Genomic DNA, 12355 nt, shown 5'->3' on the forward strand with positions numbered 1-12355 from the left:
AGATAATGTTAATGAAAGAATTCCATTATTTAATAACAGACGGCTTATATTTTTAAGTTACTTTACAAATAATGTAATGTCGATGTACAAGTAAAAGTGACAAATATGTATTACGAGCGTATTATAATACTTTATAGACTAGTAATATTTAATGATAAAACAAAATTATTTAAAATACATAAACTGTTAAATCCCAGTGTTCTTTTAAGTTTTAAAATTATTTATATAATAGTACACGATTGTATCGTAATAATAAAATTACGTGAAATACGTCAAATAATACAAACCAGATAATATTACCAATAATATTGCCAATGTATTAATAATAGTCTGAGAAACAAGACAAAAGCTAAAATTAAGAAAGAAAGAAGCTAATTAATTTCGAAATTTTGGAAAGGTATGAAATAATTTTCACAATATTTAGGAACGACACTCTTTATTAAATAAATTATGTACAAGTCCTTGCGTATGGTTACTATATTTTTTCACATCACTGGAATATTATGCTTATTGCACAAATTAATAATTCAGTAATTAAATTCATTCTACTAAAATACATTGACTTCATAGGCCTTAGCTGCTACATCGAATTTATAATTATATACAGTTTTGCCAAATTATAATGGCTTGCTGAAACATTTTCGATACTCGAGTAACAAAAATTGTAAACATTACTAGAAATTACGAGTAAGGTTAGATAATAGTTTTGACATTCTATTTCATTCGATCTGTCAGCGCGCTGATTTATTATTATTAAATTATGGCTTGATCGTAAAGTACACTTAGATCAAAGCACCTTCCATCCGAGTACAATCCACAACTATACAGATATTATCAGGATTATCACAGACTGTGTATTTACAACTTATCTTTAAAGTTCCCTTCATTATCTTAAGTTAGATCAACGTTGCTTCATTTTTTTCCTTGGGGAGACTTACATTTCCCACGCTCTCATAATTAATGAGATCGAAGAAGAAGAAGAAACTTCAAAAGGCAGAGAGTACCTTCACAAGGACAGAATTACCAAAACGTAGCTTGAGAGAATAAAAATATTCTATAACAGTACATGCAATGAAATTTACATAATAATTTTTTATCTGTATTCTCAATAAACGCAGATATAATTTAAGTGATTGTATTTGATTGCTCTGTCTATTATTGGTTTGTTTGTTTGTTTTGTTTTTGTTTTTGTTTTGTTTTTGTTTTGTTTTGTTTTTTTTTGTTTTTTTTTTTGTTTTTTTTTTACACAGTATATCGTGGTTTGAAATATAAGGGCTTGGATAATAAATTGGATACAAAGATACAAGATACAATATATAAGGTTTAAATGAATCAAGAGATCCGTGTACAGGCAAGTACATTTTCAATGTTATCATTGATTGGCTTAAGCCTTACAATTACATCTTGTAATCTTATATATAATTTCTTGTCAAAGCTTAAAGATTAAAAAATGGCCTCTCGGAAACCAATTCTTAAACAATATGTGCTCCTGAATTCTTAAATGCATCATAATCTCTTAACCCGTTGAGGCACTAAAATATATACTCGACGGATAGATTTGAAATCTTTAATTCCAAATGACATGTCACTTGATTTTCAAATACAAATTTCGAATTCAAATAGTAACAATTTGACGTTTCGAAATATACGAATATTTCAGATATTCACCAATGTCGCCAATCTATTCTCACGATCGCATAAATAAATTTCACCATAATAAAAGCTCTTTAAGTTTACTTTACTTTTAGCAATTGAAAGTGGAGTAAGCCGAATTTATTTGGGAGAAAATTGTTGAATTTCGTCGCAAAATCCACTTTTCTTATATTTCTCGCATAAAATATGATTTATTTTTATTTCGGAGCAAAGCGAACTCCTTCGCATCTTTCAAAAGACAAAAAAATAATAAAAAAACAAATGCTCATAATACCACTGTTAATACATTATTATTACATTTAAGCTATTTAGTGACATTGCATGAGCGTCAAATGAACAGAGTTCGTAGCGTCTGGAACTTGGTATTCTTAAATCTTTTCAATAAAATACTCACTAATTAATGTTTACTCTATTTCAATTGCTAATAAGTTGCCATTGAAGTCGCTATTATGAATAAAAAAATATGATAATTTCAAATAATTCGGCTTTCAGTGCTATTTTAGTGCATCAATTTATCGTTAGAATTTTATTTCTATGAAAGCTGAAAAAATGTTCAATCGAATGAAATAAGCAGTAATGCGAGTCCCATTATGCCGTAAAAAGTTGAAAATATTTGCTTTAAATTTTCACTATTCTATTATGTCGTAAAAAAAAAAATCAAAATGTTTTCTTTCATTAACAATTACGGTGATAAAGGACTGTTAAGTTAAGTTGTTTTAGCATGTAAATATACACTATTATTGTAAATCTAGTTCTTAGAGAAAGAAAAATTTAGGTGAAATATTTACAATACTATCCACTTCTCTATTCAACAAATGGAGCTATGTAGGGAACCTGAGAATTTAATTTGGCACCTGAAATCAAATAAGTTTGTTTGTTGCTCAACACTTATGCACATTAACCACTCACAGTATTATGGTATGTGTACAATTTTATCTACTATTATTATTATTATTTTTTTTGGTTTTGTTTTGTTTTGTTTTTTTATTTTTTTGCCTATTTGCTCGCATCTGTAAGATAAAAGATAATATATGGACTTGTAATACAAACCAGTGTCTTTTTTTTTTTTTTTTATAAAATCATGCGATTTTGTTAAATATACAATAGTGATAAATAAACAGGTAAATTTTAAAATACTTTAAAATTGTAACAGAACTAAATTTGTCGACTACTCTACTTACACGTATAATCATGAAACAATTGACAGCAATGAATTATAACAGCAAAAATTAATACTTTTTTTCTTCTTTCTTTTTCCCTTATCATTGAACAGAAAAGCCGAAACGATCCCATACCTTTAAAATTTTACTCTCCTTATCGGGAATACTAGACGGACGGCTATTATTTAAGCATTCTAAAAGAAAGAAAGAAAGAAAGAAAGAAAGAAAGAAAGAAAATAAAAAGTATTGAAAGCAAAAGTCTTGTCAATCATCATTTTGACGAGTTCTTATGAACAAGGAATGGTATTGGCAAGTCCCAGTCTGTGATGACATACGAGAACGATCACAAGCAAACGTAAACGAAAAGGATAAACACGAAGGTTATTGGTTGCAATCGCTTTAAACAAATAAAAAAAAATCCACTTTACCGAATTAAAATTGTTGCACAGAAAACATTTACATACGCGCACATAGCCAGACGTACACACACGCGCAGACACAACTGAAAAATAGTTCAATTTTGATGATAACAAGTAATCGATGCACAGGTTTTGAGCTTTTTGCTTCACTGAACAGTTAGGACTACCGATCAACGACATGAATCGAAGAGAAAACGAAATCCTGCCGAGCAAACTATCTTCAGACAGGAGAAATGCACAACTTCCGAGATAAAACATATTTCGTTGACAATGATTAAAACTTATTTAGCTGCTTTTTAATTTTCGAGATATACAAATTCGTAAATTCACTACAATAAAAATAAATAATATACCGACAGAATTGCAAAAAAAAAAAAAAAAAAAAAAAAAAAAAAAAAAAAACAAAAAAAAATTCATAAATAATGCACGTGATTAATCTCTTACTTTGAAATTACATCACATCCAAAGCTTTTCAAGTATATTACACTATCTATAAGGGTTTTCTCAATTTCCCCATTAAATTCCAATCAACTCGGCTCCAATAAAATTGAATAAGTTCTCCACGAAAGAGCTGTATGAAAAGTTAAATTTTATCCCGCGGCTCGACCATGAGATACGGTTACACTCGAAATCGCCAAATAACTAAAACTTTACAAACTGGTAAAACAGAAAATAAAAATAAATAACAGTAAACCAATCTACGACGATGAATTTGGATTTCGACAAGAAAATAAATAGTCCGCAGATCGACCGTACGTACGCATTAAAATAATTAAGCGTTGAGCGTCCAGTAAAATAAAGAAGAAAGCAGCGAGTCATCAAATCTCATTGCCCAAGCGTCCAACGAAAGTATCCATAAAAGAATAAAAGAAAAAAAAGAAAAGAAAAGAAAAGAAAAGGGAGAAAAAAAGAAAGGAAAAAAAGACATCGGGTCAAACCAAAATGGGACGAGTGGAACAGAACGTACTTGCGGCCAATCGACTCTATACTTAAAAATTGACATCGGGAATATGCACGCTGGGGCCGTGTAGTCCCACGGGCTCCGCTCTCGTACAAAACCATGAGAGAAGTAAATATGATGGTAAAGGACAAGGAGGAGGACAGAGGGGAGGATTGTCCGTCAATGGATGAGAATGGGAGGACGACGCGGCTCTACCGCGCGAAGCCGAGGAAGTCGGTGAGTCTGTCGTTCCAGTCGTGGAGCCAGTGCGACGGCCCGTTACCCTGCTGGGGCCTCGGCGACCTCTGCTTGCACGGGCTCAGCTCCTTCTCCGGCGGCATGTACTCCTCGCCGCGGATGCAAAAGTAACTCTTAATGGGGCTGCGACACATGGGGCAGCGGTCGAGCTTGCCAAAGCAGCTCGCGCAGATGCAGGTGTGCCGGCAGGGGAGAAGGGCCCGCGAGAGTGGAAAGTACTGGCAAACGACGCAGAGCTGCTCGCCGGCGCTGTTCCAGAGGGAGCCTTCCGTATCCCCGGGCCCCGAGGCCACGAGGGCGTCTCTCGAGCCGGCTCCGTTGTTGGGACAGGGCTCGGCCAGGGCGAGGGCAGGCCCCAAGCCAGACGAAACGCCCATCTCGTCGTAGTTCGTCGAGTTGCCCGTGGCTAGATACAGTTGCTGCAAATTAATAAATCCAGCGATTATTCAGGGATCTTGGTAGAGTGCCCAATCTCCTCGAGAGATCTTGGGGCTTTCTCCGTAGCCGCCAAGGGTTGCCGTAGCATTGTTATACGACTGTGGATTAAGAGGATTTGAGATTTTAAGCCGAAACTTGGTTGAGTAAGATGACTCGAGTGTCCAATAATCGCGTTTATTGGTCCTCGGACATTGGAATGACGGCCGAGGATTTGAATTGATTGTTGACGCTACGAACATTCGAACGTCGAAATGATATTAATAATCAATGTATCGGAGAAATACCGAGGAAGAGGAGAAGTTGGATGGACATGCGTATGGAAAATTTTAAATGCCTCGGCTTTTATGATTGGAATTTGCGTTTTAACGCGAGTTGAATATTAATGAAATATTAATAATCCATCGGGAAATTTGGATATGGAAGGAGAGTTACGAGAGAGAATCTAATAATTAAATGATGGATGCTTTGTTTGTTTTTTGTTTTGTTTTGTTTTTTGTTTTACACGCTCTACTACGGTCGTCGATATAAATTCTCGTAAACTACCACATCCAAGTCATTAATTCTAGTATTAAAGTGAGCTTTGAAAATTTAATTAATAACAAAAAAGCGGCAATTAATTGATGAAAAAATTATACTTAGCTCTGCCTAATATTAGAATAGTTGTAGGATATATTGAATAATGTTAAAATAATTGTAAGTACCAGAATTACCATCGTATTGGTAATTAGGCTGGAAAACTTCACATTGGGCTAGAAACGAAAAATTAATGGAAAGAAATACGTAACGAACGGGGCATTGAGTAAGTAAGATCAATAAGAAAGGTCGATAATAATTTTGGAAAATAGGTTTCGGACGTAACGTATTATCGTCGAGCGTATTATCGTGATCACGATAGCATAGGGAGAAAGTAACTGCGGTGATTATTACGTTAGTTTTCGTATAGCTCGTAAAGTAATTACCGTCTTTACTAAAAAAAAGGTCGAAAGTTCGATTTTCTTAATTGGCCCGTCTCATCTTGCAAATCGTCACATTGCCAAACACACGAGACTTTCTTTCAAGCTTTAAACAAAAAGTCATTTATTACTAACATTGACATTGCGAAATTAATTTGGATAGCTTCAATGGCTAACACCAATGGCGATAACATTAATGTCTTTAGTAAGATACGCAGTTTTTCTCTGGCCACGTTACATTCTATTAAGTAATAGAGAACTTCTTAAAATTGATTACGACAATTTAATAATAATAATAATAATAATAATAATAATAATAATAATAATAATAATAATAATAATAATAATGATGATGATGATAATAATAATGATAATAATAATGATAATGATAATTATAATGATAATTATAATGATAATGATAATTATAATGATAATAGAAAATTAATAAGCGAATAGAATGAAAAAATAAAATAAAAAATACAATTGTTTCGCAAAGAATTCCCTATAGATTACGTACGACAAACAGTGTATTAGCGACGTTTTATCTTTTCCCAGATAATCATGTAAATAAACAAATCGATATTTTATTACGGTAAATAGCCGTGCCAAATACGATTTTATGTATTGTGCATTTTTATGCATTATTATTGTTATTGTTATTGTTATTGTTATTAGAAAAGGTACAATTTTTATAAAATCATGAGCGTGCAAAAGGGAAAAAAATTTTTTCCGGTTCTTCGTATTTTTTTTTTTTTTTTTTTTCAATTTTAGAATCTTCATCTATAATGCCGCACCGCTCGAACTTATTGTTGCTCCTATTTGTATTAGGTAACAAAACATCCGTAACGTTACACGTTTAATTTTAAATTGAAAATGAAGTTTTTGACATTTGAATACCCACTGACCGTTGCGCTTGACACATCCGTGACTCACGAGATTAAATATTTTTGTTTCTCAATTTGCCAATGCCTACATTGGATAAATAAAATATTATAAAAATTGTTTTAATTTTGCATTACTTCATTGGCTTTACGCGCACAGAATATTATCAAACAATCGTTTATGTATAATATTCGATGCTAATGAAACGAGATAAAGATAAAACGACTATCGCGACTGTTGATCGGAATAATTATTTGTAGCGACAATTCTTATTCGATGAATAAATGCGTGGGAAGGAATGGAGTTATAGTGCGTCGAGATTGTCATGATCGCAAAAACTTGGCAAACATAATAACCAATGGATAAGGCATAGCAGTGAGGTTCGATCGGGTTAACTCGAGATGCGAATAAAATGTGGCTAGGAAGGAGAGCGGCGGAGGAGACTGGCGGAATAAAAGCCAATGAAAGAGATAAAGATCCTGAAATATTGTCGCTAACGGCATGAGGCTCACCTTGAGACAGGACAACTGCCCGTTAGCCTGTTTCAGATACTGGGCGAGAATCGAGGTCGGCAGTGTGCAGACACTATCCTTAATATGAACGACATTCACCAGCGCAACCTGCAAACACATGAGAAAGAGAATGTCGTATTTAGTCGCCTAATATGCTAAACAAACGATAAAAAAATTTTATTTTAATTCTGATATTACGAAAGTAATAGGTAGTCGCGTGATCGATGATCGACAGCTCTCTCATTAGGCTAAAGCGTAACGATTTTCATTATTAATTCGTGCACAACGACTCTTTCACCGATGAATTTGGATTTACGTTATGGATCTTTTGCTTTTCGATTCGCTGCTTTCGTAGCTTATTCCGGCTACGTGATTTTATTCGCTTTTTTTTCTCTCTCTTTCTCTTATCGTTGATTGGTTGTTTACAAATATAGGTGGTAATGTAAAGCGATATTGTTTTAAAAATACACTTCTCGCGCACTAATATATATATATATATATATATATATATTTATTTAATTTGATACATTTCAGGCATTTGTCGTATAATAAAATACTTGGAAACGGCTGACATTAAATTTTAATAGTTTATAGTTTTTATTTATTTTTCAGTCATTATTTTAGTTTTTTCTTCTTTTTTTTCTTTCTTTTTTTGTTTTGCTCTTTTATTTTTGGCATTTGTTTTTTATGGCATTTAGTACTTGTGGGCATGGCTGCGTCTAAAAATACGAACGTACTAATTTATTTTTGATTGAGTTTTTGATAATGAAATTCACGCGCTATTACTGTTATTTACCAATAAAACTTTAACCGTTAATGTGCCATTAATAGTAAAATATATTTTTAAATTTAATGTGTATATTTAAAAATAGAAACACGAAATGCCCAATAAAATACGCATTTGTGAAGCATAAAATGCAATTTACTTCTTCGAAATAGGCGGATTGGTTTAATTTTAATGTGACTTAGCTCGGATGATAGAAAAGTTTATTGATAACGCGTATATATAGACTTTAGTCACTGAGCATCGGCATCGCAACATTCTTTCTTTAGGAAATTGGACGCTGTTATTTGTGCAACTCTACGGTGATTATCGCTAAATCTTGTTTGTTTGTTTTTTTGTTTTTTTTTTTTGTTTTTTTGTTTTTGTTTCTTATTCAAGCGTTTATCGCCCCATTAATATAGAGACTAAATTCGCTCCGCTTAAACTAATTATAATAAAAATATTTTGCTTGTGAATTAGTTTCTTAATTATTTTAAATTCTTTTTTATTTGCTCGGCGCTACTTTCTTCAAAAATTTAATTTGACATTATCTTTCAGCACTCGAACAATCTTATATTCTAAAAAGTGACAATGTTAATCTAGGCAAAGACGATACTCGTGACATTATTTGTAAATACGAATTTTCAAATGTCAAAACAATTTCATTTACCAAATGACATATTTTCACTATTATTTCTTAATTTAATTGCTTTCAAATTATATTTATACCGATTTGTCTTTCTGTCACACTACTTTTTAGAACGTTCATAAGATCTCATAGGTTGAACGATAATTTTTTAAACCGATTTTTCTTTAATTTCCCATTTAATACATAATTGCCCTATTAAACTGACTTTTAAAAAACCATTGTAAACAATTGCTTTATTTAATTATTTCCTCTTTCTTTTATTTGTAAAAGACAGTTTTGAAGCTATGAAATATCTTACTACATTTAACTAATATGCCTTTAACATCCACAAAATGAATTATCGCGCAAACATTGTAACCATTGATGTTTGCTTTAATAACCGCCCAAAGATAAATATTTTATATGTCGATAATCCAGTGCTCCATATATCTAAATATCCGCGTCTAAAGCATATGTCAAGTTCCTTTATCGACAATTTTACGAACCTCTGGCAATTGTTTTCAAAGTCACGCAATAACGAGCAAAATTATTTTTCATCTACACTCACGACGGCTGTTCTGACCACTAACAAAACTCAATTTTTCACACCAAAATGTGGGCGACGAAGCATCGTACTTCCGCGTCTTTCGTCTGCAAGTCAAAATTTGCCGCTGAAACGTTCGTACTTTGCTCCTCTATCCACGACTCTCAATGATATCAGCAAACACGTTTCTGCGCCCCCCCCCCATATCAAACAACTCGCCACCTGACGGTTCAGCTGAGGCGCCGCTTCTTTTCTTCAATCATAAAATCACAGGTAAGGAAACGTAACGTCATCATCGGTACTTCTTTCAAGCAACTCACCGTCTCATCCGGGTGCAACTCCCTAGTGTCCCTACGCGTCAGAAAGATGACGAGGGGGTAGCAGAGCCGCGGCGGCGTCCCCAACTCCAGCTCGGGTGCCGGCAGCGAGAGGCTCAGCGTCTCCTCCCCGTGTGGCTGTCTACTATTAATTTCGTTTTCTATAGTCAAGGACAAAACTGTATAAATACTCGCAAATTCGACAACATTCATTTTCGCTGGCAGCAGCAACTTCCGCTCACGTTCGCGATAAATCACCGATTCTCCATCCCATTAACGCATACCGGACGTTGAAGAGCTAGCGACGCTACGATTATGGTATTATTATTAAAAGTACCGATATGTCCTTTTCATATGCAGCTGCTCTCCACATACGATTACCAGGCTCGAAAAAAATATATTACCAGACGATATCGTGCCCTGACTAGCACCTAACTGCCTACGAAATTTCTATAAAACCGATGGTAATTTCATTATACGTCTTATGATGATATGCTTATGATCGCGTTTATAAGTGATTTAATATAACGATGATTGCATAACGGACTCACGATAAAAATTCACGGTGCAAATTATTTGAACGCTCGAAACGAAAGAACCAAACCACTATTTTTTTTCCCCCGGAACGCGTTTCCAAGGGAATCGATTTTAATTTAGCCCTGCCACGTGAAAGCGTCGTTTCACATCGACCCCCCCCCCCCCCCCCCCCCCCCCCCCTTGAACGCTCGAAACGAAAGAACCAAACCACTATTTTTTTTCCCCCGGAACGCGTTTCCAAGGGAATCGATTTTAATTTAGCCCTGCCACGTGAAAGCGTCGTTTCACATCGACCCCCCCCCCCACCATCCCCTCCCCACCAGTCCATGACTTCCTTCCTTCTTTCGAGACGCACGGAATGCAAATATCCTCGCGGATCCTCGCCACTTGCCGTGCCTTCTGACGCACGTTAGAGATAAATAATCGTTAAAGGCAAATAATCCTCGCGTCGAAGGAAGTCCGGGAGAAACGGCGCGACCGACGGAAACGTCGAGGAAGGGAGACGCAAAGGAGGCGAAGGACCAGACTGGTCCTGAGCTGAGAATATGCAAAAGGATACGCTTGGGGTGGCGTGAAATACTGCGCGTGTCCTTGAAGCAGACTGCCATTGAGAGACGCATCCCTCAAGGCACTCCAGGGCTTCCAAAGCGCTAGGTGCAGTTCCCGGATGCTGACGCCCCAGATGGCCTGTAATGAGTACTCGACCTGGCTGGAGACCTCGCACTCTACCTCTGCAAAACAGACAAAGACGAAATTTATTAAAGAGATGAGATTGAGCCTCGCATTATATTGGATTATAGCGTTTCGTGGGTAACCCAAAGAGCGATGATCGCGTTAATTGTGCATCGATTATTGGTCTTGGATGGCTCGATAAACTATTATAAACTTCGTATTCATCGTTTGGTTTCAATTTAGTGGCTGCCGAGGCAAATTTTCGTGCCCCAAGACTTGGATAAGATGCCCCATATCGCCTAAAACCTCAATTGTATCCTCCTTAATGTTATGCTCTCCCTCTCTCTCTCTCTCTCTCTCTCTCTCTCTCTCTCTCTCTCTCTCACTCTCTCTCTCACTCGAGAGACTACTAGAGAACAAGCAATCGACATAAGCGGCATATAAAAAATAATTATAAATTATTGATATTGTTATTCTTTTTATATTTGACGCTAGTTTGATGTAATAAAAGAAAAAGAATCAGTGCAAATTATTATATTATGTATAGTAGGTAAAAGAATATTGATAAAAGATCCCTGTGTAAGCAGTGATAAAGCGTGGGAGAATGAGCTTGGAAAATGTTCAAAAGATTCATTATTATTCTGCGTACATGCGGACCGAATGCTGAAACTTTGGCTCAAATCACAAACATATTGAGGAGGGTAAACGCACGCAATTATCATTTGGATCTGGCTATATTTCGTCATGAAAATTATAAAATTCCCAATTTCTGCTCGACAAAAGTCTACGCGCTATGAAAATTGTGTTCATTTTTTCTGATCCACTTTAGGTTGTGATAGCCATAAGTTGGCGATGAAACTCAAGGATATTTCCCATTACATTAAAGTACATATATCCTTTAATTTTTGTACACCAATGAATTATTGCAAGATGCACGCATCGCTTATAAATCGCATCAACTTTATATTAATATTAGCACATAGCGTCCATAATATCAAGTTAGTTTTCAACTTTACATACTACGACGAATTTGGAATCATTTTATAAGCCTTTCTTCTTTTTGGCTTTCGTATTGTCAAAAGCGCGTAATTTCACGATTCATAACATATTGTACGCGTTTGGATTGATTTTCTCGATCGTATTCTCTCATAACAATTGTTATGCACGTTCTACGAATTTTTTAAAAACAGTGTTAACACACAGAGAGAGAGAGAGAGAGAGAGAGAGAGAGAGAGAGAGAGAGATAAAAGAGAAGTTTGCATATAAAAATATGTGAAAGACTTGAATTCAACGATTTAAGCAATACGCTTTTAATATGTTATTTTATTGCAAAATAGTGAGCGTAATAATTTAGTCTTTTAACAATTAATCTTTACGACACTCAATTCGTTGAAATAACAGAGGACTACATTAACCAGTTGAAATATTCTTTATACATTTTTATACATTTAATTAGTTATTTATTTATTGCTAAGCCATTTATTCAATATAGTTTTCATTGAATAATGACTAAAGGCTCGGCGTTTCAAAATAAAACTGTAGCCTCGTGAACGAGGACAAGATTTATAATGTATTTTTAAAATTAAATAAGATGAAAGATAAAAGAAGAAAGGTATTAGTAATCATCCAAGTGAGTGAATAATTATTATTATCCTATTTTGACCATACGTATCGCAATT

The 12355-nt window shown here is 34.7% G+C and overlaps 1 protein-coding gene across 3 annotated transcripts in view; it reads right to left on the minus strand.

Moving 5' to 3' along the window:
- Positions 1-4155: 4155 nt before the first annotated feature.
- LOC105362933 (cell growth regulator with RING finger domain protein 1) overlaps positions 4156-12355 on the minus strand; it is a 52554-nt gene continuing 44354 nt past the window's right edge. For 2 of the 3 annotated variants that reach the window (XM_011500480.1, XM_011500479.1), the window contains 4 exons: positions 10564-10735; positions 9471-9612; positions 7216-7323; positions 4156-4849 (listed from right to left, as the gene is read on the minus strand). In XM_011500480.1, coding sequence (XP_011498782.1) covers positions 4385-4849; positions 7216-7323; positions 9471-9612; positions 10564-10735 — 887 coding nt within the window. In that variant the 3' untranslated portion in view covers positions 4156-4384. The remainder of the gene's footprint in view (positions 4850-7215; positions 7324-9470; positions 9613-10563; positions 10736-12355) is intronic. The other variant, XM_011500481.1, reaches the window with a different exon arrangement.

Source organism: Ceratosolen solmsi, unplaced genomic scaffold (assembly GCF_000503995.2).
Source record: "Ceratosolen solmsi marchali unplaced genomic scaffold, CerSol_1.0 scaffold56, whole genome shotgun sequence".
Classification (NCBI taxonomy): domain Eukaryota; kingdom Metazoa; phylum Arthropoda; class Insecta; order Hymenoptera; family Agaonidae; genus Ceratosolen; species Ceratosolen solmsi.